The 27,388-nt window shown below is 58.2% G+C and overlaps 1 protein-coding gene across 4 annotated transcripts; it reads right to left on the bottom strand.

Moving 5' to 3' along the window:
* Window positions 1-1,278: 1,278 nt before the first annotated feature.
* On the bottom strand, window positions 1,279-26,738 carry LOC138391646 (rho GTPase-activating protein 27). Of its 4 annotated transcripts, XM_069481526.1 has the most exons (17): window positions 26,681-26,738; window positions 24,660-25,337; window positions 9,215-9,613; window positions 8,805-8,987; window positions 8,504-8,584; window positions 8,354-8,431; window positions 8,126-8,193; window positions 7,744-7,834; window positions 7,162-7,266; window positions 3,888-3,986; window positions 2,855-2,966; window positions 2,635-2,757; window positions 2,455-2,553; window positions 2,212-2,289; window positions 2,003-2,137; window positions 1,720-1,825; window positions 1,279-1,616 (listed from the first exon to the last, which is right to left on the bottom strand). In XM_069481526.1, exons 2-17 carry the CDS (start codon window positions 25,317-25,319, stop codon window positions 1,439-1,441), a joined length of 2,595 nt encoding a protein of 864 aa, XP_069337627.1. In that variant the 5' UTR covers window positions 25,320-25,337; window positions 26,681-26,738; the 3' UTR covers window positions 1,279-1,438. The 4 variants fall into 4 exon arrangements, with proteins under 4 accessions (XP_069337627.1, XP_069337628.1, XP_069337629.1 ...); XM_069481527.1 differs by lacking the exons at window positions 24,660-25,337; window positions 26,681-26,738 and adding an exon at window positions 12,942-12,998 and having other exon boundaries at window positions 3,864-3,986; XM_069481528.1 differs by lacking the exons at window positions 24,660-25,337; window positions 26,681-26,738 and adding an exon at window positions 12,942-12,998.
* Window positions 26,739-27,388: the final 650 nt, after the last annotated feature.

Here is a 27,388-nt window from a genome sequence, read left to right as displayed (position 1 = left end):
AGCATATCTGTCAGAGTAGGAGAATAGAACATATTTTATTTAACAGTTGCTAGCTTGATTTGTAACTTCCAAATGTCTAGACATACGGGGTGAGGCCTCCGTGTGTAGTCTTGCCCTGGCCCCACTGGCACTGGGGTGGGCGTGGGTCAGCCCCACCCGCCGGACCATAGGTTCCACCAGGGCAGGCAGCGTGTGCAGTCCCCGCCCCAGGGCACAGTGCCTGGCACAGAAGAGCAGACAATAAATATTGGCTGTGAGGAACAATGAGACAGGCCAGGTAAAATACTTGGCGTGGTACAAATGCCCAATAAATAGTAGCTGTCATGTTTTGAATAAATGAACAGGCGGGTGGGGCTGGGGGCTGAGATCTGCAAACTGAGGTGGCTCGTGTCTCAGGAGGGAAGGGGCTGCAACCCCAGGGTTCACACTTCCGATCCTGGGGTTGCGTCCTCCTTCCCCTGACTCTGCAGCCTCTCCCAGCTCTTCCTGTTAGGTGGGCACCAGGCGGGGATCCTTGACAGCTAGAGGGCTAAGAGGGGTGGGGGCTCCTGCCAGTGCCTTGCCCCGTCCCCCAGGGGAGAACAGCTGGGGCAGCTCCCCTCTGTGCCTTCAGAGACCTCCCCAGGCCCAGACAGAAACACCCACCTTAGTCCCCTTCCTCTGCTCACAGGCCCATGCTGGGGTTAGGGGGTGGGCAGCTGAAAGGACTGATATCCCCCCCAACCCCACCCCAGCCTGTGCTCTAGTGTGAGGGGAGCCAGATCACCTTCTGGACCTGAATAAGTCACTTTGCCTCTCCAAGCCTCAGTCTCCTCATCTGTAAAATGGGATGGTGTGTGGAAATGGTGCATATTTAGCCAACATGAAGAACCCTTGCACAGAACATGAGTGGGTCAAGGAGGACAGGAGCATGGAGCGGGAACAGGAAAGCAGCTGAAACTGGTCCGCAGCCAGCCTGCCAGAGGGGCCCGCGGCAGTGTCACCCCTGAGGCCTGAGGAAGGCAGGTCCAGCTGCCCACGCTGGAGGCCAGGTTAGTCCTGTTTGGGCAGCAGGGAAGGTGTCTCAGCTGCTTCATGGTCCGCACAGGGCTGGGGCACACGGGGTCTTGGTGAAGGTCTCATTCAGGTGAAGGCCTGAAGCAGCCAGGAAGCCCCTCACCAAATTCCTCCTCCCAATGCGGTCCCTCCCACCAAACTCACCCCCACACACTGTCGCACCGCACAGCAGGCGGCGCCACGATAGAAAGCAGAACCCAGTTAACCCCAAACAGGACATGCCCGAGAAAAATCACATTTTGCGAACTGCCCACCAGGGGTCACCATAGCCTCGGAACCGAGGGGTGCGGATGTCACCACCGCCTGCAGACGGGTGGGAGGCGGAGGGTCTTGTGAAGTCCAGCTAGGTGGCCTCCAGCCGCCCCCAGTCCCAGGTCCGCAGTCAGTGCGGTGGGAAGATATCCGAGCACTGCTGCAGGATGAGCTCCACCACCTGGTTCTGGAACACCATGGTCATGGGCATGCTGGTCTCTTCTGTCTCCGGGCGCAGCAGCGTGGGCCCGAACACGATGGCCACGCTCTGCACCGACATGCGGTTCTGCTCGCCGTGCTCGATCACCCTGCGGTGGGGTGGGTGGAATCAGGACCCAGAGCTGGGGGGAAGCAGGGGGGAGGGTCCTGCCAGGACCCGCCACCCCATTCCCACCCGCCCACCCTGCTCACCGGCACAGGTGCTGGAAGAGCAGCCGCAGCGTGTCGTGGTTGGGGGCGGGCAGCGAGCGCACCAGGTCACGCACACAGCGGCTGCGCTGGGCCTGGTCCTGCAACTCTGCGCAAGGGAAGGTCAGAGAGAGGGAGTCGCACAGGGAGGGAGGAGGAGGAGGGTGGGCTCTGCAAGGGGAGCGGGGTCAGCCAGCGTGGTGGCACAGAGCCCGGCCAGGGGGGTGGGCCGAGGCAGGACAGTTCCACCCCTGCCCCATCCACCCCACCTCCCTCAGGTGCTCACTGATGGCCGCGATGAACTGGCGGAAGTGTGAGAAGGGGAAGAGGGGCTCGGGCAGCTCCCGAAAGAAGAGCTTCAGCGCGCCGGTGATAACGTGCACGTCCTCCCAGCGTCCGTCATCCAGGTCGAGGCGCTCATCTGAGGCAGAGGAAGAGAGGTCAGGGGCCCTCAGCGCCTTCAGGCCCTGGGGCAGGGATGGGGACCGGCCTCACCGTGGTCCACCTTATAGCGCAGCTTCTGGATAGTGGCCAGGTTTCCACTGATGCGGTACAGCCCGTCGATGTCCAGCCCTGGGGCAGAGGGAGGCGCGGACCTGGGTTGGGTGGGGTGGGGCTGAAGCCCCTGCTGACTCCTCCTCGGGGCCTCCCGTTCTTTCCCCGCTCAACCCTGCGCCCACCCAGGGCTCTCCATCCTGCAGTCCTGGAGCGAGGCCCGGCCCAGCCCGCCGCACGTACCGCGCGCCTCGACGGTGCGGATGCACTGCTGCACGAAGCGCGGCACCGGGCTCCGCTCGCGCTCGCACAGCTCTGCCAGGGCGCAACCGAACACCTGGTCTGGGGGAGCGGCTCGTTAGCGCCACTCAGCGGCCGCCGTCCCGCCCTGCGCCACCCGCGCGCCCTCTGCGAGCCCGGTACCTTTGATGTAGCCCTTCTCCCGCAGCGACTGCAGCGTGGGCCGCCTCTGCAGAAACTTGCGGAGCTTGTGCCGGACCTTCTTCCGGTCGCTCTCCAGACCCCCGGGGACCAGGGCGGACGCGCCTGCCGCAGGGCAAAGCAGGACCTTGTGAGTTAGTTGGTGGCATCTGGGTTGTGGGCTGGGCAGGCCCCAGCGGGGTGTCACCCGCCCTGCACACACCTGTACTCAGCCGCGTGTCACCCTCTTTCTCCTGCCAGCTCCCCAGGCGCTCACTGGACCCGAAGTCCACACTGCCGCTCTCACTTCCCTCCTCCGGGGGCAAGTCTGCGGCCTGCAATCGCAGAGCTTGAGAGAGGGAGGGCCCTGGGCCAGCTGGGGGTCCTTCCGGGATGGGGCAAGGGACCTGAAATGCCCTCCCAGCAGGTACGGTCCTCGGGCAAAGCGATCTCTCTTCCCTTACCCAGGTTAACTCCCCTCACCTCTACTATGGAACCTCAGCACGTTGGCCTCCCTTAGCTCCCTGGAGCCCTACAGGTGCTGGAATCAGTCACACTATCCTCCCCGACCCACCTCCCAGTGCCTGGCCCCTCTTCCTGTATTTTCCTCAGCTCCTGTAGCCGCACCCGGTGTGTGGCTCTCAGTTCTGAGCTTCTAATTCCAGCTGGGGCTGGAGCACTGCCAACAACTGACCAACATCGCCTCTCTGGCCCTGGGTTCCTACCTCTATTAATACAGCCAAAAGCTGCACCCAGTGTTGGCTCGTGGGGAATTAAGGGTCAAAAGCTCCAGGTCATTTCCAGGTAAATAGTTGTCAGAGGGGACCTGCCCTATCTCTACTTATGCAATTGATATTTTGAACCTAGGAAATGGGAGATGCATGAAATCAATACTTTTAAACTTCACCTTCTAGTTTCAGCCTGCCATTCCAGCCTAAAGTTGGTTCCCAGAGTATTTACTTTTCCTCCCGCCTCCCTCAAAATGGGAAATTCCTCTAGGATGAGCCCCCACCGCACGCACGTGGAGAGTACGCCTGCAGGGCCACCCCCAGGCCGGATTCACAGATGACAGAAGGCAGTTTCTTTAGCAGCCTGTCCTGCCATCCCCGCCATGCAGGGGGACACTGCATTTGCAGGGAGTGGCACTTGCCTACTGGTGCCACGGAGGTCCCTGTGTCCCACAGTGAGCACAGCTGCCGTGCATAACCGCTGGCCACCCCTCCCTACGGGGCCTGGAGACCCCAGGCCCTGCCTACCAGTTCCTGGATGCCCTGGGCGATGGCCTTGTGCCAGGTGCTGATGATGGCCTCTGAGTCGTGCTGGATCAGGTACTCCGAGCCATCGCGGCTCCGTAGCTAGAGGGACACAAATCACTGGGTCATCTCTGGTTCCTGGGTCTGCCCTGGGGGTTGACCCCGAGGGGGGTGGGTGCAGAGATGGAGGTGACCTGTCCCCTCCCCCCAGGAGCTCAGTGCCTAATGAAGCCAAGGGCTTCCACCTCCCTTAAAGCAGTGGGTGACAGCTTCTCCATGTTACAGATGACCAAACAGAGGCTCAGCAAGTTTTAGCAGCTTCCTCATGAGCACAGAGCTAGTGGCACTGGAGGGCAGATCTCCATGGCTCAGCTGTCGGGGAAACGTCCCCTGCCCCATCCCACCTCCCCATGAGCCACAGGACGTGGCAGGCCTGACCCAGAGCACTGGCCTGCAAGAAACTAAGGGAGGGCAGCTTCCTGAGGGACAGCCCCGGCCACTGGAGCTAACGGAAGGAAATGTGGGGAGAGAAGATTCGAAAGCAGATCATGGCTGATCCCAGAGAAAGTGAGTGTCCCCCAAGCCCCTCCCATAGGCTCCCTGAGGACCTAGAGTGCTGCCCCTCCTTTAGCAGCCAGGAGTCCCCACCCTCTCTCAGCCTCCAGCCTGGGCAGCGCATTCCCTTTCAGCCACTTCATGGAGAAGCAGAAATTCAACCCAATGCCAGAGGGAGACTGGCCACAACAGGCCTGATGCTCCAAGCCCTTTCTGATTGGATGGACCCTCCGCAGGTTGACTAGAGAACCTTGAGCGGCAGCCAGCAGACCCCACTGTAATCTAAGCAGGTGGGGCCCTGCCAGGGATGACCCCAGAGAGTGGCCTAATGACACTTCTACAACAACCTCCATTATCGGTGGCAGCTCTCTCAAAACATACTCAGCTCGTATTGGAAAGTTTCATACAGAAGACAAAGCTGTTCTGCAGATTCGTTTTGGTTATTTAAAAAATGCAGCCAAACTATATAGCTACACAGAACATATCGCACAACACGTCGATCCTGCCGCATGCACAGGCAGGCTGAGGGTACTAGCGGCTCTCGGGGACTGATACGTTTTCTGTGGCTTTGGGGTGACTAGGAAGACCTGCTGTGGACATTTCCTGGGCCCAACTAACCCATCTGTCCTCGGTGGTATAGAATTTGGGGCTGTCTCTTGAGGAACATCCTGGAGTTGCCTACAGGCCACCCTGTGTGGAGAGAGGGTGGCCGCCAGCCAGCCAGGAGGCAGGGGGTTCCTTGACTTCCACTCAGGACTGTCAGCCTTCCCTTGGCCTGAGCAGCTGCCAAGAGCACCATCTGCCTTCCACTCCTTGCCAGCGAACACAGCTCAGAAAGTCCTGCTCTGAAGCTTTCATCAAAAGCCCACGGATGATCTCCATAAGAGAACTGTCTGAAGGCTGTCCCTCGAGGTCAGAGAACGGACATGGCTAGCAAATGTGACACTACGGCAGACGTTGCTACTTGATCACAGAACTCTACCCTGCCAAGCCTGGAGAAGGCTCCAGAATTCTCAAGGTAGCACCAGAACTAATGATTGGAGTAGCTCATGAGATGAAACCAGTTTTCCAACTCTGCTCTGTAGCTATCCTGGTTCTAGAACTGAATGAAGCTTGGTGAGTCATCAGAAAGCTACATACTCAGGCTCCTTGCAGAATGGCTTTTTCTGAGCTGAGATGCAAGGTTATGCTTTTGACTGTCGTCATAATATGGTACCCAACAGCCCTGAGACCCCTAACTAAACCGCCCAGGGGCTCTTTTGCAGGCACTGGCCTCATGCCTCTAGATCCCATGTTTGTGGAGCTACACACTAGACATTTTTTAAGAGCTAAGGGTTAGGCTGGGTACGGTGGCTCACATCTGTAATTCCAGCACTTTGAGAGGCTGAGGCACGAGGCTTGCTTGAGACCAGGAGTTTGAGACCGGCCGGGACAACAAAGCAAGACCCTGTCTCTACAAAAAAATTTTACAAAATTGGCTAAGCGTAGTGGCACATGCCTGTAGTCCCAGCTACTCGGGAGGCTGAGGCAGGAGGATGACTTGAGCCTGGGAGTTTGAGGCTACAGTGAGCTATGCTCACACCCCTGCACTTCAGCCTGGGCAACAGGGCCAGACTGTCTCCAAAAAAAAAAAAAAAAAGGCGCTAAGAGTTAGGGAGACATTTTGATCCTAGGGGTAGGTTGTGTTGTTATTTTTTCAATAAGAGCAATGTAACTGATAGGCCTTCTCTTTTCACCTTCGCTACCAGGAAAATTGGAGCTAAATTTGTGCAACCACCACCACCCTAGCACCTGGGTATCATGTGCCCCTACTTCCTCTCCACCTTGAGCCCGTGTCTCACTTGTTTTGCCTGGTCCTAGTTTTACCAGTTCACTGCACGTATGTTTTTGTTGTAACTTGCCTCAAAATGTTTAGGGACTGAGGTGTGGGGCATGAGTAGTTTAAAAACAAGACAGTGGGCAGGGCACGGTGGCTCACGCCTGTAATCCTGGCACTCTGGGAAGCTGAGGCCGGAGGATCGCTTGAGCTCAGGAGTTTGAAACCCGCCTAAGCAAGAGGGAGATCCCATTTCTACTAAAAATAGAAAAACTAGCCGGGCGTCGTGGTGTGCGCCTATAGTCCCAGCTACTCGGGAGGCTGAGGCAGCAGGATTGCTTGAGCCTAGGAATTTGAGGTTGCTCTAAGCTATGATGACGCCACTGCACTCTAGCCTAGGCGACAGAGCGAGACTCTAGCTCCAAAATATAGAAAAAGAAAAAAAACGAGACAGCACGTGAACAGTGAAGCGTGTGGCGCTGGGAGGACCCTTGCCTGCTGGAAGAGCCTGACAGCTCGTCCACTGCCCTGGCTCATTCACGGGGGACCCAGTCCAGTGGGAAGCTGGGCTCTGGCCCAGGGGCAGGGATGGGGACCGGGGGAGAAAGAGCAGGTTGCCCAGCCCGTCAGGGTAAGCACCAGGGCCAGAGAGCTTCCTGCCTCGGGTTGGGATGCGGCCACCATTCTAGGCAGGACAGGGTCTCACCTCCCTCTACTTGTCACCACCCTCCAAGGCAAGGACGAGTAACTCAACTCCTGGGGAGGGAACTGCAGAATCCCTGGCCTTGAGCCCCGAGAATTCCAGCCCCAACTCTTCCCAGGTGCTCCTCCTTGGGGCTCGCCTACAGTGAGGGTCCCTGGACATCAGGACGCCCCTTCCCTCCTCCTCCCCACCCCACCACTCACCTCCAGCACATTCTTCTTGCTGGATTTGTCTTTGGGGGCCCAGGAGAGAGAGGCCCCCTTCAGCTCCACCGTGTACTCAGGGGTGGAGAACTTGGAAGGCTGCCTCTGTGGGACAGGGAGGAAGGGTGGGCAGGGTCACAGGGAGCCCTCAGCTCAGATGGGCCTGCTGCTGCACCCTGGCTGTAGGGACAGGATGGGGTCGCCGGCAGGGCCAGGCAACAGCTCTGGGTGAAAGGGACCCAACGGTTCCTGGAACCCAGAGGTCCTGCTGGCTGGCTTGTCCCTTGCTGCCTGCCCACCCAGGAGACGGACGGAAGGAGCAGAGCCCCACCCCTGTGAGCAGGTGTGTCCAGCCCCCAGCCTCCCTCCCTCCAGCCTCGAGCTGTCCACCCTCAAGGACTGCTCCTCCTCCCCAAGTGGCTGAAACTGCTTGTCCTGCAGTGAACCTGCTGTCATCACTGCCTCCCTGCCAAGGCCCAGCTCCTTTGACACTCGTGGACCGCTATCTCAGACCTGGTCTTTTCTAAGCCAGACAGAGCAGCTGGGGGGGGGGGGTCCCTGCCCTGGGGGCCTGGGCCTCACCAGGCCAACTGTAGTTGAGGTCTTTGAGTCCTTGAAGAATGTCAGGACACCACCCTCCAGCACGGTCCAGGAGGCGCTCCAGTGCTTCTTCCTAGATGGGGGTGGGGAAGCGGCGGGTGGGCAGGACTTAGATTTGGTCCTAGGCTGAGGCCCCCCTCCTAGCCCCAGGACCAGGGCACCCGACTGTGAGGGGTGGACCCCCAAATCTAACATCTGGTAGCCAGGGGACCTTGGGCAAGTCACTTTAATCTCTCGGTGCCTCAGTTTCCTCACAGGACCTCTCATGAAGTCACTATGAAGATTAATAAGAGCCTGGCATGTGGGAAGTGAACTTCATCTTTAAGGCCCACCCTGCCTGGTCTAGGTGCAGAGGGGCTCTCACCGGAGCCGCTTTCCCTTGTCCACCGTCCTGGTGCGATGCAGCACCCCTGCCTTGTCCAGGGTCTTGATCTAAGAGAGAGAAGCGGAAAGGGGGGGTAGTCCCGGGTGAGCCCTGGGGGGCAGAGGCCAGTCTCCCCCTCAGCTGCAACTCCCCACGGGCTGGGATCTCCAGAAACTCCCCATTTCTTCTGTGGTGGTCTTGCCAGGGCCTTCATGACACCTCCATTACCTTCTCCTCAGGGGGGCTGGCCTGGGCTGGAGTGTCACTGTCATGACTGGCTTTTTGGATGCTTCGAGGGACAGGGACCTGGGGAGAGAGCCACTGTCATATATAGTCCCCCCGTCTCTCCCCAACACTCTCCCTTCCCCGGCTGGTTACCTGGGGCAGCTCCCACCGGACGGAGGAGTCGTCTGGGTTGTAGAAGTATGGTTTCCCGTGCTGGTCCTCCAACCTCACCCACTGTGGGGAGAGGGATGGTCAGGGCCCCCCACCCAGGTCATGAGAGGGGAGAAAATGCTCCCTCCAACCAGGGTCCAAGACAGCACCAGGAAGCTCGGAGAGGCAGATGCAGGTGACCCCGAATCTTGGGCTGGCTTAGGGTCTGCGTGGGAGCTGCAGTTTACAGTACTAAGGGGAGCGACCCCGCGGCTGTCTGTGTCCATCTGCCCCCTGCCCCTACCTGCTCTTGGGTGAAGTGGTTGGTGTAAAGCGTCTGCTTGTCCTGGCTGATGTGACAAGACCAGCCGGGGGGTGTGGTCAAGGGAGAGGTGGGGCCGGGCTCACCGAGGGAGCCCACGGGGGAATAGTCTTCCTCCGGGTAGCTGGTCAGCAACTCGGGGTAGTCCGTCTCGGGGGTGGGGGGCTGCAGGGACCAGAAGGTGGAGTCAGAGGCTCCGGGTGCCGGTGCTGCCCCGGCCCCGCCCTTTTGGACCAAGCCCAGCCCCTTGCCTTTGGGTCCCTGGGGCTGGGTGGGGCAGGAGGCGGGGCCGGAGGGATCGCAGAGACAGCCCCGCCCCGCAACCCTCAGGTTGGGGCCAGGTGGGGCAGGGGGCGTGGCCAGGGACTCCCAGAGGGGGCCCCGCCCCTCACCCTCTGGTCTCTGGGGCTGTCGGGGCTCAGGCTCGGCTGCATCTCCAGCTCGTCGTCCTCCGGCTCGTCCTCCCAGGCGGTCTCGCCAGTCAGGGCGTTGTAGAAGAACACCCTGCGGCTCTCCTCATCCCAGTACTGGCCCCACTCCGTCTCCAGGCTCTCGCGGCTGCCCACCGAGGTCGGGGAGGTGGCTGGGCTAGCGGAGCCCTCGGCAGTCTCAAAGGGTGACTCCCAGGTCGTCACTCCCGTGTCCGGGTTGTAGTAGTAGGGGCGCCCCGTGCTGGCGTCCGTGTGCGTCTCCCACACCGGGCTGGGGTGGGGGACCGCGGCAGCGCCAGGCGAAGTGACCCGAGGCTGCCTCTCTACGTTCGCGTACACGGGCTCCGGGGGTTCCTCCACCTGCTGAAGGAGGAAGGAGACGTGACTTTCAGGGGACCACTGGGGTCACACAGTCCCGACTCGACCACCTGGGCGACCTTCCGAAAGTCATAATGCCTCCCTGCCTCAGTTTCCCCAGGTATAAAATGTCTGCTCTGCCCATTCCAGAAATTGTAGTGAAGATAGAATGAGGAAATGTTCTTGAAAGTGCTTTTCAAAGTATTCAGTGCTGCAGATGGATGGGGTAATTGCATTAATTACATTTATTACCAATAATAAAATATTGATTACCCAGATCTCACAGCTGTGTACTCACAGAGGCAAGTAATATGTTGGGCAGGAACAAAGAAGTGGCCTGGGACCCACCCCTTTTGGTGGTCCCCATTCAGAGCCCTGTGCATTCTACAGCCCCCAGGAAAAGCTCCCGCCCCTCCTTCCCTCCCAGCCTAGAAAGCTCTGGCATTGGAATGAACATGGCCTCTGGATTTGGGGCTAGAATTTTCCAATGCGGAATTTGCAGGTGTCAGAACCAATTCCAGACAAGAGAGGGAGAAAGAGATGACAGCCAGATGGGCCGGAAATGGACAGGCAAAGGAAGGTATGTCCCTCCCCCCCCCCAAAAGAAAGTGAGGGCGCCTGGGGGGTTTTAGTCCCACAGAAGGTGAGCCTGGTGTGTCTACCGTGCTCACAGGACAGAAGCTCTCCCGGCGCACCTCGGGGCTCCCTGCTGGCTGCAGGGCAAAGTCCGAGTCCTTTACCAGGCATAGGAGGCCACGGTTGCCTGCCCGTGCTTCTGCCTTATTTCCTGCCACTCCTTGCTCCTTGCCCTGAACTCTAATCCAGTTGTGGGAAGTCCCCACCCTCTGCTGTGTCTCCTGCAGGCCTGGCTCATTTCACAGCCTGCCCTGCCCCAACTCCGCCCCTTTCTTACCTGGCTGACTCCTTTTCCTTCTTCAGGACTCAGCCCAGCTGCCAGTTCAAGACCTTTCCTGAGATTCCTCCCACGTGCCACCACCCTCAGCCCAGCAGAGGGACAGATAACTACGTTCAAGCCCTGGGCAGAACAGCATTCAGGGATTAATACTGTTTTCTAAGAATACATAATGCCCCAGGGAAAAAGCAGATTTCAAAATGGTAGAGTTAGCATAATTTCCATTTTGTGTTTTTCGAAACCTTCCAAAGTGCTAAGAGAGGTCCCTCTCCAGGCATTTTGATGATAGCAGTTATATTTGTTTTTGTTTTGTTTTATTCTTCAAACTTTTCTGCAACCTCAACGTTTTGCACCACAAAACTTCTAAACATTCTAGAAGTGCCTTGTCGACTATGACATGTTCACTAAGCTCTAAACTCCTCAAGAGCGGAAGCATGCCCTGCCCATGGTAGCCTCTCCCTGGGTCTTAGGCAGGAGCCTAAAAAAAATTCATTTGTTTTTCACCAAACTGATGCTAAAACAAAACAAAACAAAACAAACATTCATTTGTCCAGCAAAGATGTGCCTGCTCTGTGCCAGACACTGTTCTAGGCACTGGGAATGCAGCAGTGAACAAATGGACACAATCCCTGCCCAGGCAGGCCAGACACTCGAGGGCACATGTGTGTAAATGGTGGTGGCAAGGGGGTGATAAGGGAACGCACAGCATGTCAGTGATGATCACTGCCAAGCAAGAAAGCAAAAACAGTCAAAGCAAGGGGGCGTGACAGTTTTATACATCATGCTGGTCCCAGGTACACAGGGGGCAGGGAGAGCTGGGGACGCCAGTTCATCAGTTCCTCACTCCTCCCCCGTACCCCTCCTGATTCCTCCGTGGCTGAGATGGGACCCCCCACCCCACGTCTCCTTCGTCTCCCCCCAGCAGTCCTCACGCGGCATCCTGCCGTCCAGCCATACCAGGCCTCACCAGCCCCCAACACAAAAGGTGCTCCCTACCTCTGTGCCCTTGCTGCAGCTGTTCCCTTGGCCTAGAATTCCCTTCTCGCAGGCCCTGCTACCCAACTCCTGCTGCTCCGAGGCGCTGGGCTCATAAGCCTCCCCAGAGAAGGGTCTAACCTGCTGGCACTCTGCTCTGCTGGTAGGGTTAGTTAGTTGTCCATCGTCTGCCCACCTTCTCTGCCCCACGAGGCAGGATTTTCTTGAAAGCGGGACCCAGGATGCTGTGGCTGGTTCCATCTGTCCCCCAGCAGCTGGCCCAGTGCCCCAGAGCACATAGCAGATCCGCCAAAACCACTTACTGCTTGAGCACACTAGCCAATCTCATGCCAAATATCAGCAACACACACATGAACACACCTGACACGACAGGAGAGACCAGGGTGAGCTTTGGGCAAGAACTTCCTGAGAGCGAAGGTTTGAACCACAGAAACCAGGAGACTCCTCGGGAGGACAGGATGGAAGCAGTGGATGGAGGAAGAGGGATGAACCAGACACACCTCCTGCCCACCCCAGCTGGGCCCACTGAAGCAGTGGCTTTGCCTGTCCCTGGGGCAGGGTCGCAAGGGCCCATGTGGGGTGGACGAGCCCACGAAGGAGCCAGGCTCTTCGGAGCAGAGATTTCCACCCAGCAGGCTGCGGGCCGTGGCTCTGAGTCCATGGGGAGTCCCAGGCTGCTGGGCTGACGGGACCTGGCACACAGAGACACCCCCAGCAGGCACAGAGGAAATCTGGGAGGTAGATGTTTAGGTCCCCAGCATGACAGGGCTGTCACAAGGAAGAGCAGATGCAGCATCACGCTGTGGGGGCAGGGTGGCACCCTCTGAAGGAAGCATTTGGAGGACTGGGGCTGCCCCGGACACAGGCTGCTGCTGGGGTAGCGAGGGGCCCTCGCTGGAGGTGAGTGGCAGAGTCCACTCCCTGCTGGGGATGCTGCAGCTTCCTTGAGGCCCCTTCGCCTCTAGAACTCTCCATAGAGCCCCTGCAGCGCTAAGTTCCTCTCCTGGCAAAACCTCAGCTGGGCCCTGGAGATCCAGACAGGACCCACCTGTGGCCCTTAATCAAGGACCTCGTTTTTAGGCTCGTGGGTCGTATCCTGGAGACAAGAGGAGGCCTGCCCACCTCAGGCCAGAAGACAGGCCAAGAGGGGCCCCAGTTCTCGCCACACCAGGCTGCCCGGACCCCCAGCACTTCCTCCCAGTGGCGCGCCCCTTGTCTCCACTTCCCTCTCTGTCCACGAGCAGGTGGCAGCCCCGCCTCTCCTGCCCAAGCTGACCACCTCTCAGGAGGTCCAGGCCTCTGAGAAGGAAAGAGAAAAGGCGGGACAAGCCCCAACCTCCAGGAGACTCCCTGCTCTGAACCCCAGATCACCCAGCTCCTAGCAGGGGTCCCTCTGCCACCCCTAATGCCACTGTCCCCTACCTGTGCCCGCAGGGCCCGACTCTGCCTCCTGGTCAGTTTGGCGATAATGTCCACCATCCTGGCCCCTCTGACCTTCTGGGACGGAGCCCTGGGAAGGTTTTGAGGGTGGAGCACAAGGACACAGCCCCAAGGCTGGCACCGAGAGCGACAGGGAAACAAGAAGTTGCCTCGAGATGGCGGGAGGCTGAGACTCCAGCCCATTTCCTGTCAGGGCTGCGGAAGTTAGTGCTGCCTGAGGTCGCGGCGGGTGGGGTGCAGGGGCCTCAGGTTGGGGTGTTTTATGCTTCCAGAAACACACACCATTGGCTGTCCCCCTTGGTGCTCTGGTGACTGATGAGCTCTGGACCCCAAGCCCAGACACAGCCACGGGGAGCCTGCTGGGGAGGGAGTGCTGCGCGGAGGGGGCAGGCGGAGGGGACACGCAAAGGGGCACCGGCCAGTGCTGGGGCCCGGGCTGGCCTGGAGTAGCTCCTGGGGCGGAAACAGGACAATGAGTGGCTGTCAACTCCTCCAAGGCCCAGGGAGGGTGTGATGGGAAAGAGGAAGCTTGTGGGGGGAGGGGAGCGGTTCCCAAAGAGGAAGGGTCTGGGCAGATGTGGTAGCAGAGGGAACCAGCGTCTGGATCCTGCCAGCCACGCAGAGGACGCGAGGGATTCTGACCACACCACTACCTGCCCGCCTGGCTGCCTGGTCTGTCTCCTCCAGACTTGGTCACCAAGGCGATGTGCCCTCCCATACCTGTGTGCCCACGTGCACCCACTCCCCCCTGCACGTCCACGTCCCTGTACATGTCTGTGCCCCCCACGCTGTAAGGACCCAGAGGAGGGGGACAGGCACCAGCTGCCCCTCCTTACCAAGGTCAGATCTTCCTCCTGGCCTCTCCTCCCTTCACCCTCTCATGCAGGTGGGCATTCAGCTCCGGCCAAGGACAGTGGACACAAGCCCCAGTGAGCTGTGGCCCCTCCTTCAAGCCCTTGGGGACCGTCTTATCCTCTCCCACCAGAGGTGCTTCCTCTCCAGCCCCAAGGGCCAGGCAGTACCCTGCCAACCCTCTCCCCCCATCAAGGCCAGATCGCTCCCAGTTCAGGCTCTGACCCCCACCCTCCTGCCTTGAGCCCCAGTGATCCTTTTGTCCCCACCGCCATTCTCCTTTCTCCCTGGCCCACGTCCCCCAGGGCCCTCCTCTCCTGCACCCACTGTGGGCTCAGAGAAAGGACACCCGAGTAGAGCCAGGTGTGGTGTGGATTTGGGGACGGGGACACCTGGTGAGGTCACACTGAGAGCAAGTCTGGGCCCCACACCCTACTCTGTCCTTGAAAACTCTCCCATCACTTCCCACCCCATCCCCTATGCCTGGCTCAGAAGCCCAGACCCCAGGTGCAGACTAATCCCCTCCTCCCTACCAAGGTGGGGGACAGGAGGGAATCACAGAAGTCTGGAGGCCTCATACTTGTCACACATGGGACCCATCTCTGTCCCTATCCTGAGGCCAGGGTCTTGGACACACTGCCCCCACCAACATGGGTCACCAGGAGAGATGAGGCCAGGCCCCAGAGACAGGGGCAGCCTGTGCAAATTCCAGTGTAGCCAGAAACTCTGAGGGGCTGGGAGGGGGAGGGGAGGGGACAGGTGAGGGAAGCGCCCTCAGCACTGCCCTGCAGGTGGAACAGGGGGCAGGCTCCCCCTGTGGCAGGGATCAGAAGAGTCCCTGGGGCGCTGGGACCACAGAACTGGCAGCCAGCATCTCACCTGCTTCTCTTCCCCTGTAAGGGTCAGGCCCACACGACTGGGGTCTGCCAGCGGTTCCGGTTCCGGCCCACACTGCAGGGACTGAGCAAACCCACAGGGCTCCGGCCACTCTTAGCTACAGAGGTTGGCTCTCAGCCCTGGGTCTGGGCTTCCCCTCCCCCAGGGAGAGGAGGTGATGACCACAGGGCTCCCAGCGGGGTCCTCCTGCCTCAACCACACCCTCTCGCCTCTGAGAGGGGAGGGGCAGAGGACATGCCAGAACAACCAGCTGCACAACCCCGCCTCTCCCCCTCTGACCTCACCCCCCTTCCCTCCTAGGAGGTGCTGGGGCAGGGGCAGGTGCACTAGGAAATCCTCAGATCAGCAACTCAGCCCAGGGACGGGCTCAGGGGGCGGCGAGGGGACATGGCCTCTCCTGTGGACTCAGTGAGCCTGCTAGGTGCCACCCCGGCTGGGTGGAGGGAGAGCATGAAGGAACCGTGAGCTTTGTCTCGAGGAGCTCAACTGCGTCCCTCCCCCGACCGGCACCTACACCAGCCAGGACAGAGGCTGGTCTCACTCTGTGACCACCCGGCCTGGCTCAGAGCTACACATCCACCAAAGGTGGGGGGCTGCAGGCGACCTTGCAGGGTCCTGGTCCTCAAGCCTCAGAGTATTTGGGGGAGCCATGCCTGGCTCAGCTCTGAGGCTCTGACGGAACTGGTTTGGGCTGGGGCCTGGGCAAAGTATTTTGTTCTAAGGCTCCTCAGGGGATCCGACCTTGCAGCCCAGGTGAGGCCCCAGGGCTCACAGTAGTCTTATCACGTGGATGTAGCTTGAGATTCCAAACATAATGGCTGTAGGTGAGATTCTTCTCTTGGGCCTGGGGTGGAAGCTTGGGTTGAGCAGAAGGAGAAAGGAATGGAGTGGGAGTCCAGAGACTTGGGTTCCCGTGTAGACAGCCGCAGTTTCTCTTGGAGCAACCGCTTGAATTTCTGGGCCTCAGTTTCTTTATCTGCAGAATGGGGCTGTCATCCCCACCCCCTCACAGGGCTGGTTTCTGTGAGTCGAGCAGTCCCCTGGGTTCGTGGGGAAAAGCAGGGCTGCACTTCTGCTTTTCCGACTCGCATTTCCTTTTGACTGGGTGACCTAGGCCTTGGACTCTGGCCCTCAGCCTCTGGGTGACCTCATGGGGCTGCCTGCTCGGGCTGCTCCTCCAGGGCAGGGTGGGATCTGGGGTGGGGCCCCTTCAGGGACTCAGGTCACCTGAGCTCTCAGTAAGGCTGGCAGAGACCCAGCAGGGCCCGCTGGGGCCAGGAGGATCAGAAACAGTTCATCAGAGAACCTCCCAGCCCCGGGAGGTGGGAAGGTGTGACCAGGGGGTGGCCACCTTTTGCCTGCGCCCTCAAAGGTATCCGTGTCTGCACGCACCATTCCTTCTCCCGCCCCCAGTGGAGGGCACGGGGCCTCCTGTCCAAGCCAACCTCCCCAGCCTGGGCCTAGAGGACCCCACTTGCTCGGAAGTGACCTCAAATCTCCAACCCTTCCCCTCCTGACTACCTTTGTCCCTTTGGAATTTCAACAAACTCAAGGTCTCTCCATCTCAAAAAGAAAAAGTATGCTCTCTGGACCCCGCTCACATCGCCTTTTACCGGCTAATTCCTTTCTCCCTTCCTCCTTGTCAGAGCTGACTTCTCTGTCCCTCCCTCAGACACCAGCCCCCGGCTCGGAAGGCCTTCCACACTCCCCTGATGACAGATCCGGTCCTCCCCCAGCCCGACTGGGCTGGGGCTGCGCCACCTCTGCCACGGCCTCAGTGCCGGTGTCTCACGTGGCTTCTCGCTCTGCCGCCTGCGAGAGCGCGACCAGCTGTAGGTCACCAACTCGCAACCCCTCTCTAGGCTCACACATCCAACTGCTGCCTGGGTGTCCTTTGTAGGCCTCAAAAGATGTCCAAAATCAAATTGGCTCCCTCCCCCATGTCAGCGTCACCCCTGTTACTCAGGTAGAATCATGCTTGACTCCTTCCTCCTTAGCGTCATCTGTCGCTGAGCCCAGGTGATCCCCCTGCCTGAGCCTGTCAGACCCTACGGGTTCACAGGTAACACGGGTTAGGAGGACAGGGAAACACTGCCACGAGGAAGCCAGCACACACGACAGCCGGACACCCCACGGGGCAACTGGTCTGGGCTCTTGAACGAGTCGAGTCAGTGTCAAGGCAAAGGAAAGGGTGGGGGTGTTCAAAAGAGATTAAAGAGACAACCAGAAGCAAGGCATGACCTTGGACTGGATCCTGGTGCAAACAGACCAGCAGAGTGAGAGACAGAGAGACAGAGAGACAGAGAGAGGGAGATGTGTTAGGACAATGGGGGCGACCTGACTATAGCCTATGTCTTAGACCACATTCAAGAATGAGTGTTAAGGCCGGGCGCGGTGGCTCACACCTGTAATCCTAGCACTTTGGGAGGCCAAGGCGGGAGGATCACTCGAGGTCAGGAGTTCGAGACCAGCCTGAGCAAGAGCGAGACCCCATCTCTACTAAAAATAGAAAGAAATTATCTGGACAGCTAAAAATATATAGAAAAAATTAGCCGGGCATGGTGGCACATGCCTGTAGTCCCAGGTACTGGGGAGGCTGAGGCAGGATTGCTTGAGCCCAGGAGTTAGAGGTTGCGGTGAGCTAGGCTGACGCCACAGCACTCTAGCTCAGGCAACAGAGCGAGACCCTTTCTCAAAAAAACAAAAAAAATTAAAAAGTGAATTTTTTTTACTTATCTGTAAAAAAAGAATTTGAAAATTTTCATAATAAAAATGAAAAAAAATTCCTCGAACTTTTTTTACTATTCGCCATCCTCACTGTTAGTACCATACAGTGGTACAAGTTTTTCATTATTTCTCATCTGGAAACAGACTTGCCCTTCTAGCTCTCCCCTACCCTGAGCTCTCGCAGACAACGTGATTTCTGTCCCTTTAAGGTGCAGTTCCAGGGCCGGGGATTCTGGGAATATGGCAGGTTAAGCATATCCTGCTTCTCGGCTGCTCCCACCTGCAACCTTCTGCTGCTCCCACCTGCAACCTTGTACTGTTCCCACCAGCAACCTTCTGCTGCTCCCACCTGCAACCTTCTCCTGCTCCCACCTGCAACCTTCTGCTGCTCCCACCTGCAACCTTGTACTGCTCCCAGCTGCAACCTTCTCCTGCTCCCACCTGCAACCTTCTGCTGGAGTGCACGGGGGCTGGGCAGGTGGGTGGGCAGGACCTGGCTAACACAGGTGAGAGGCTGTGCCTCAGGTGGAGGCTGGAAGCCGGGGAACCCTGGGACAGGCTGGCCTCCCTTGAGACCCCAGGGGGAAGCAGGGTGGCCCTTATACCAGATCCCCAGCCCCCAGGAGCTGAGGAGGAGCAAAGAGGTGGGCGAGGCACTCTACCCTTCAGACCAGGAGTCCCGAGGAGGCAGGGAGCAGGGAGAATTCCTGCAGGGGTCCTTATACCAGAGGTGTCCCAGGCCTACAGGCCCACTGGCAGAGACCACCATCCTTTCTCCACTCTAGGGCCCTCCACCAAGTGGGGTCTCCAACAGCTTGACCCCAGCCCTAGGGAGCAAGGACATATAAGCTCCAGCCCTCCAACAGCTCAGCAGCTGGAGAGAGGCAGGACAAACACAACAGCACAACCGGCTGCTGCTGTCAGACCCCAGTACAGCTGCGAACCGGAACATGCGAAAGACACTGTCACAAATCATGAGAGAAAGACGAACTTGTCAGTAAAAGGTCATGGGACAACTGCTTGACTATCTAGAACAAAATAAATAAAGGTGGGTCCACATCTCACTCTGTCCACCCAGGAAAACCCTCAAAGGATTAAAGATTTAAATGTTAAAAAAATGAAGCCATAAAAATACTCAAAGAAGAAAACAAACACAATTCTATATACTGTATATGTATAATAGACTTTGTAACAAAGGCTCAAAATTAAAAGCCATAAAATAAATGATTGATACATTTGTCTATATAAATATATTTTAAGAAAACTTGTGTCACAAAATAATACTATTAGGAAAGTCAAAAGACACATTACGGGGGCAGAAATTATAACTCATGTAATAGACAAAAGGCTATTTTCCGTAATATAGAAGCCTAGAAATCAATTAAAAAATCCAATAACCTAATACACAAAAGAGCAAAGGACATAAATAGACTATTCATAGAAAAAGAGAAACAGCCCTAAAATACACAAAAAGAAACTCACCGTCACTGGAATGCAAATTCAAACCACCTTAAGATATTTTATGTTCAGACTGGCAGCAAACAAAAGTTGTTAGCAAGGCTGCGGGGAAACCCTCTCGTTTGTGTTGGTGAGAAAGCAAATCGGTAGACACCTCATGGCCGGCAATTTGGCAATACCCATCACACACCTATTATTTACCCTTTGACCCAGAAATTCTACTTCTGGGATTTTTCCTACATTTATCTGTACATGTACAAAAGATCATTCATCGTGGCATTTGTAATAGCAAAAGCTGGGAAACAGCCCAGCGTCCATCAGCGGGAGGCTGGTTAAATGAGTTATGATACATCCTTGCAGTGGAAGCGACGCGGCTGCAGGGAAGGAGAGGGAGCCTCTCCGGGCACAATCTCCAGGACACACTGCTAGATCAGAAAGGCAAGAAGTAAACAAGCTGCAGGATAGCGTGTCAGGCATACTACCTTTGTGTAAGAGCACAGAAAGTCAAGTAATCAGACATACATCCATACTTGTTTGCATGCAGAAACTCCGGGGAAGAGACAATGAATGAAAGTGTTGACTTTTGAGTTGATGGAGAACAGAGCAAGGAAGCAGAGGTGTGTGCGATTTCTACTACATACTTTTTAATATTGCTTTGATTTTTTAAAAACCTGTAAATATGCTATCTAGTTAAAATCAATTCAAGGCTATTAGCAAGATAGAGGGGCTGGAAAATGAAACTGTAACTTGTACAAAACACAAGAACTCTTAAGGAGACTTGAGTCAAGCAAAAAGTGAAAAAAAAAAAAGAACCCCTGTTTTTTCGAACTTAAAATACATCATTGTACTAATTGAAGGAGAAGACAATCACTGCTGAGATTCAAGTCTGTGGCCTGGAAGATCGAGCCTCAGAGCAAAAGCACATAGAGAGGAAGTGAGTGGGAGGAACCCAGGCAGGAGAGCTCACCAGCAAATGAAAGAAAAAGTAAAAGAGAAAATAGTCAAGAAATAGATTTTTACCTGAGCTGAAAAAAGACCCGAATCTACAGACTGACAGGTTCGGTGGGGTCCAGATGAGAGGATCCCCTTCCCGACACAGGCTACAGAGTGTGTGTTTGACTGTGGGGAGGGGGCAGAGCCATTAATGAAATGGAAAATGTAACCGTGGAAGACAAAGGAAACCAACAGGAACTCGACTGAAGGGAAAAAGCCACCAAGCAAACCAACGCGTGTAAAATAAGCCAGCATAGTAAAACCGAGTACAGCCTGCCAGTTATTAGATGAAACTCCAACAGATCGAATTCTCCTAGCAAAAGAGTCAGCTCGGGTTTTAAAATGCAGTGATATGATGTATACAAGAAATACAGTTTAAAAAATGATAATGGTTGAAAATAAAAGGGTTTATTTTTAATGTAATATAATGTAAAATAAAGAGTGGCCATATTAAAAATAGAAGGGTCAAATTTAAGATTAAGCACTAAAACAGGATAAAGAGAGACGACATGTAATGACAGGAAGGCACAATTTGTAAAGATAGAACACGCAAAATCTGCACGCTCCCAATTGTCCCACTGTTAAATATGAAAAGCAAAAACTAGTAAAAGCAACAGAAGAACTTTATAGGGAAAATTTGAGAGAAAGGTTTAATAAAACGTTATCAGAATTAGAGTAAGAGACCAAAAACAAAAAGGATACAAAGGAAGTGAAAGTTTGAATTATAATCAAGAAACTTAATAAACTTGATTTGATACATATGGGACCTTCTATCCCTTAAATATAAAGTGTACATTTTTTCAATGTCTATGAAAGACTTAGAAAAAATGATTTACTTGGCCACAATCAATAATAAATTTTAAAAATGTAATGTATACAAATCTAGAGAAAACAAATGCTTTCCTAGTAAAACATAAAATAACCAAAATTAACTAGAGAACTAGTAGAAACTTGAATACACCTAATTATCACTGAGAAAAAATCTGCCACTGAAAAAGCACCGGGTCCAGAGGGCTTCATGGGAGGAAATTGCAGAAACCTTTAGATTTTGCCTCTGGCAACACCTTTCTCCTCCAGGAGGCGTCCCTAGAGCTTCCTCTCGCAGCAAGAGCCTGCACCCCGCAGACGCGCCAGGTCATGTCATAACCGCCCCATATAGTCGCCACCCGTGTCATGTTCTTCCCACGCCCCAGGGCCTGGCACTGACCACCCGTGCAGGCTGGCATTTCAGTGCTGATGCCCGTCCCCTCCCACCACCGACACGGTCAGCTCTAGGAAGGGCAGAGAAACTAGGTGCAGAGGGAGGCCGACTGCTGGGGCCCAGGAAGGAGGGGAGGAGGCGGGTGGGCTTGTCAAGGGCCCCTCTCAGGAGGCCTGGGGCTGCAGGGAACCAGGGGCTGAGAGGTGAATAATGAGGCCGGGCTCCGGGGAGATCCCCAGAGGACCATGGGGCCGCCTCACGGCCTGCAGGGGACGGAAGGGTAGGTGGGGAGAGCTCTGGGTGGCCAGAGCTATGTGGAGTGGGGGGACCCAAGAACCTGCTCTCTCACAAGCCAGGTCACAGGCTGGGCAGCGGGGCTCCCGGGCCCAGCAGGTGAGTCACGGGGAGGGAAAGTCAGGCCAGCTGTGAGGAAACCAGCCAGCAACCCCAGGGCTGCCCTAGCTGGGGGGCGGGGAGCTGCTGGAGGAGGGGGACAAGGGGCTCCCTGGAGTCCCCTCAGCTTGGCTGCAGCTCCCCTGCCGTTACCAACCCCACTTTCCAAAGGCCCCTGGCTGGCCCCGAGGGAGGACAGGTGGATCCGTCCCGAGGCCAGTTGCTGTATCTCAGTCACAGCCACCTCGGGCTTCCCTTGGAGTTTGCGCCAGGAAGTGGGAGCCGGTCTGGGATCCGGAGAGGAGGGGTCGCCGGGTGGGTTTTTGGACCGGGATAGGGAAGGGCCTGGGGGGAGTCTGGGGGGCGGGGAGAGAGCGGGCAACCGCAGCCCCTTCCCCAGGCGAGGGGTCACTCACGGTTCCCGGAGGAGGGAGGACGAGGCCCCGGGCTCCTTCCCGCGCAGGACGCCCGCTCAGGTGCGGCGCCTCCTGGGCCGTTTACGTGAGAAGTGGCAGCAGCTGGGCTGTAACTCCGCCTCCCAGCGGCCAATGTCCGGCAGCAGGGGCGGCCCGGCCACAGCCACTGGGCTCTCCCGCCTCTGGGGCGGGATGGTGACCGCACCCAGAAATCCGGACTGCGGCCTCGGGGGAGGGGCCGCAGAGGCTTTTGCCAGGCTTCCCCGGCTCCCTGAGGGGTCACCTTGGGGGAGAGGGGTCCACGCAGCTCACCTCCCCGCCTCCATCTCTCCCTCCTCAGAAGCCTTTGCTTCTGCCCTCTCCTGGGATGTCAGATTCTGCCACTGCACCCTCCGCTGCAGATAGCAAGGTCCGGGTTTGGAATTCATGTCCACGACAGGGCTGGGCGCGGAGGTGTGTGCAGAAAAGTGAGCACTCGTTTGCCTTTGGCTTGTACTGTTCTTGCTGAGGGTAACAGGGTGGCTAACCCTGAAGGCCACCTGGCTGAAATGGCCCAGAACTGACCTGGACACAGCCACTTCCTGGCCGTGTGATCTTTGGCTAGTCACTAAACCTCTCTGAACCTCTGTACTCAGGGCAAATTGGGGTACCTATGCCTGCCTTCCGAGATGCTGGGAGCTTAACCCTGGGTGCAAGCCTTTGAGTGAGAGCCCATAGGACTGTTAGCTCCTTTGGGACTGTGTCTTGTGACGCTTTAGGTCCCCAGTGTCCAGCAGGGTGAGCACACACCAGGTGCTCAATATGTGCTATTTGAGTGAATGGTGAATGACAAGGCTGTAAAATGCCATACATGGCAGAGGCTCCTCTCTTCTGGGGGTGCCCTGGCCCTGCCGAGTAGCCTGCCCGGAGCCCTGAGCTGATGCCCTGCAGACGGGCACCCCTCACCCTCCTCAGCGACCTCCCTTCTCACATCCTTGCCTCTCTGTTCTGGGCTCTCCCTCATCTTTTCTCCCAGGATCCCCTCTCAGCAGCCCCCTCCTCCCCATCCTCAGCCTCCCTCCCGGTCTCCTGGCTCTTGTCCATCCATTTAAACTTGGGGAAGGCTTCACCCTGGGCCCTATACCTGCTCTGGCCGGTCGCCTTCGTGCCTCTGCCTTCAGCAACCCAAGACGCCAGGACCTGGGGGATCTCCTTCCTCCTTGGTCTGGGCTCTTGCGGGCTGGCCCTCGGGCAGACTTACAGAGCCCAGGTTCATGGTCAAGGGCTGCCTCCTCGCCCCTCCTCAGCACACACTCTCTGTGCACACTGTCCGAGGGTAGGGCCATTCCCCCACCTCCAGGGCACAGGTCAGAGGGGCAGGCACACTCCCAGCGTCACCAGGACAGAGAGTGTGCCTGGGAGTGCGCCACCGGGAGCCTGCCCAGAAACGAAGGGGCGCTGGGCAAAGGAGCGCTGGCATCCAGCCACCTACCCCAGAGAAGCTGCCTGCCTGCTGGCAGAGCCACAGGGCACAGGGACCCGCCTGCGTCCCCCTCCGCCGCGTGCTGTTCTCCACCCTGGCCACCAGGGGGAGGGCTGCCCCCGAAGAAACCCCCGCGAAGGCGGCGCAGACCCGAACCGAAGCGCACCGAGGGGGACCCCAGGCGGTCTGAGGGGACCGCCCGCTACTGCCCAGCGCTTCCACGCCCCGCGCCATTTAAGGCTCGCCACAACCCCGATCGTTAGGTACAGTGCTTACACCCGAGGACACTAGGCCTGGGGGAGGCAGGTGGCTCATCAGCAGCTGTCAGGGCACCCAGCAGAGTCAAATCCGAGCCTCTGCCCCTCCCTTTGGGCTGAAGAACAAACCGAGACCCCGAGAGAGGAAGTGAACCGCCCGTAGGTAATCACGCGCCTGGCGCAGGGGCCAGACGGTTTCTGCGCATCTTGTTTTGCCCTCAGGCCACCCCTCCCCCAAAAGTTGCTAAAGTTCGAGATGTCAGGGCCGCCGCGAGGATCCTGAGGATGTAAGAGTGTTTTTAAAACGTGCTCTATTTTCGATTTCCCAAATTAACACCACTGAACTCGGAAGAGGAAAAAACTCTCCCCCTTACCATAACTGGACTTCTTTCTGAAACTAACTCATCAAGAGGTTTTTGGTTTTGGTTTTTTCAAAAAAAAAAAAAAAAAGAAAGAAAAGGAACTGAAATGTTGGAAACAGCCCAAAAGGGAAACAGACGCCGGACTTTCACACCCATCTCGTCTGCACCCCCAAGCTCCGGGGAGAAAGGCGAGGCAGGTGGAGCCAGTGCAGGTCCACAAGCCCGTATCCGCGTCCAGGTGCGTTTCGGAATACAGATCGGCTGGGATTTTAGAGAATAGGACAGCACACACCTGCCAGAGGTTACATAACCTCCCGGCAGGGCTTGGGCTGCACCCTGCGATCAAGCTTATTTGCATTTCTGCAGCAAAACATGAATATTCACACTAAGTGGGATAAATAAAGACCATCAACATCCTCATATCGGTTCATGTGAAATTTTGTCACGGGGGGAATTACAAAAATCCTTTGGGCTTCCAGGGAGCTTTGGCACTTGGGAATTGCAGAGAAGGGATTGTGAGCCTGTACCACTCGCGTTTTGGGTTCGGGGAAAGTGAGCTCGTCCGAAGTCGGCGGACACCGTGGCGGGCGTCCAGCGGGACGCTAAGCAGACCAGGTCCCCTCGCACCCCCGCTCCGTGCAGGCGCGGCCACCCGCCCGCCTCCCCGCGCCCGGCTGCGTACCTGCTCGGGGCTCTCCTCCCGCTGCGGCCCACGCACGTCCAGGATGGCCTCGTAGACATTTTCCGAGTCGCTGCGCGCCAGGGGCCGCGGGCACACCCAGGAGCCCGCCACGCTGCAGGCCTTGAAGCGGCCGGCGCTCCCGAGGAGGCCGGCAGGAGGCACGGCGGTGGCGCGTGCCAGGTCGTCCAGGGACTGCGCTGGCCGCACGGGCGCCGAGGGCCGCACATACAGGCAGGCGGGCAGGCCAGGCGCCAGGTTGCTGCGCGGGGTCGCGCCACTGCGTCGCGCGGGGCCGCACAGGGAGCTGGCACGGCCCCGGGGCTCGGCGGGGGCGCCGTCAGGGCCCGCGGACGCCGACGCGCTCACGAACCGGTAGTCGTAGGCGAGAGGCTCGGGAGCTGCGGGGCCCGGGAGCGGCGCGGGCGGCGGCGGGGCGGTGGTGGCACTGCCGAGTGCCGGCAGCTCGCGCACATATTGTGCTGGTAGGTAGAAGGGGCGGCCGCCAGGCTCGCGCCGCACGTGCCACCAGTGCTCGGTGCTGCGGCGCAGCAGCCGGTAGCGCTCGTTGGGCTGGATGGCCACGCGGCGTCCGTCCTTGCCGGTGTACTCGAAGGGGTGCTCCACCAGCACATACACGTCCCCCTCGACGTCCGCCGCCATCGCGGCCACGGCGTTTTCCTGCAGGCAACAAGGAGGGGGCCAGGAATGTCAGGGCCGAGGAGCCGGGAAGAGCCCCGCGCCAGGGCACCGAAGGCCTGGGTTGGCATCCCATCCCGCACTCGCCGCGCGCCCGAGGGCCTGCTTTCCAATCTCCAAAATGCGGACTTGCATAAAATCGCCTCTAAGGCTCCCATTCTTACACTCAGTGATGGAATTAGGACAATCCCTTCATTGGGGGAGTTGATTGTAAGATTTGAGCCTTGCTTCAGTTCCGTGGTGGCCAGATTGTGGGTAATACACGTCCAATTTTGCTGCTAGGGAACCTTGGCTCTAAGACGAAGGGTGATTGCCGGCGATAAGGTGGACACCACATTTGCCTAAAAGTTGACCGAGCCTCAGCTTTCCCGTCAGTGAAGTGGGAAGAACAGCCCATTTCCCGCCGCTCCCTGGCCCTGTTCCGCCCCGACACCGCCAACCGGCGAGGACTCCGCGAGAGGAAGCGCCCCCTCCATCTATCAGTCTGCGCCCCGCGCCCGCGGGGTCAGGCTTGAGGTGCGGGTTCCGGGGGCCGCCCCCGAGCAGCTCTACCCTGGGGATGTCTCTGCCTTGCTTAGTCCAAGGGACTTGGCGTAGGAGACCCGACTGCCAAGGCAGGGGAACCGGTTCTCTCGGTGTCTCTTTCCTTCCCCAGCGGCTTCCCCGCAGAAGTGAACCCAGAGCCCAGCCCGCCCAGACCGTCTCACACCGGCCCCTGCCTTCCAGCTCCCACGCCGCCTCCGGGGAGAGGCTTGGCCCTCGCGGCCTGCCCACCTGCCCTGCGATCACTCCACTGCCCCGTGAGAGTGGCCCCTAGAGGATGCACTTTCTGACAGTGACTACCCATGCAGGGTCCCTAGGCCCCAAAGCTTTCTGGAGTGGTCACCACAGGCCCCCTTGGCCCCATGCCTGCTCAGCCTGGCTCCCTGTGTGTCGGGAAGGGGGCAGAGCCTAACTGTAAATCTGCCTGTGTCCCTCCATCAAAGCCATGGGTCGGTGGCCTCCTGCGGGAGTGGCTGGTCCCTCCACACCCTTACACTGACCACACCTCCCGCCCCACAAAGGTGTCCCGGGACCAGGCGTCGGGAGCCGGGCTGCTTGCTGAGGCTGGGGCACCGCAGGAGCAGCGTCCGATGGGGGCCCCTGGCGCTCCTTCTCTACTTTCTCTAGGGTTCCTCGATGGAGGAAGGGGTGTAAATTGAGTCACTGGGCGCGCTGGGCCCTGGAGGCGGGGTCAGTAGCTGCCCAGAGCTGAGCCAGCAAGCCACAGGGAGGAGGACACTCCCCTCACGGCCCCTTCCCCTTACCCCCAGCAGCGCACTCACGTCGGCTGGGGGGGCGTCCGGGATCCCATGGGCTGGGTGGGCGGAGCCAGCGGCTGGAGGCAGGTTAGGCCCCCACCATGTCCCTGGGCGGGGCTTCCAGAGGCCAGGCCCGGGAGACTGCGCGCGGAACAGGAGCTGGGAAAGGGAGAAGAGGGAGAGGGACGCTCGGGAGGACTGTCCCCAATCCCCAAAGCACCCATATCTGGGAGGGGCGAGGAGGAGCCTGCTTGGCTCTGCCAGGGCTCTTGGGGGGCTTTGGGACGGGCGCCGGACCTGGAGAAGGCTCTGGAGAGGGCCCGGAGCCGGGAGGGCTGCGTCTGAAGTGGCGCGGGGCGGTCGCGAGCCGAGCCTAGGGAGGGGAGGGTCCCGCTCCTGCCCCGCCTCCCTCCCCCACCCGCTGCGGGACTTGCTGTTCTCGAGCCCCTGCGTCCCGTGGGCGCGCGGCTCTGGGAATGGCCGGCTGGGGCCGCTTGTCTCGTCCGGGCGTTCCTTTTCCGAGCGAGGCCATTTGCAGCCGGAATCACCAACTACCAGCGCTTTCCAGCGGGACTGCGGCCCTACCCGCGCCGGGCCCACCCCCGCCTCCCCAGGCCCTTTCCAGGGCTCCCACGGCAGGGACGCCCACCGGAGCGCAGTGTCTCGGGCTGAGTGGGAAGGGGACCCGGCCTCAGCTCCTTCCCCGACCTTGGGGGAGCGAAGAGAAGAGGG

Source organism: Eulemur rufifrons, chromosome 9, assembly GCF_041146395.1.
Source record: "Eulemur rufifrons isolate Redbay chromosome 9, OSU_ERuf_1, whole genome shotgun sequence".
Taxonomy (NCBI): Eukaryota; Metazoa; Chordata; class Mammalia; order Primates; family Lemuridae; genus Eulemur; species Eulemur rufifrons.
Note: the sequence above shows the minus strand (reverse complement) of the source record. Positions and strands in the feature narration are given on the sequence as shown.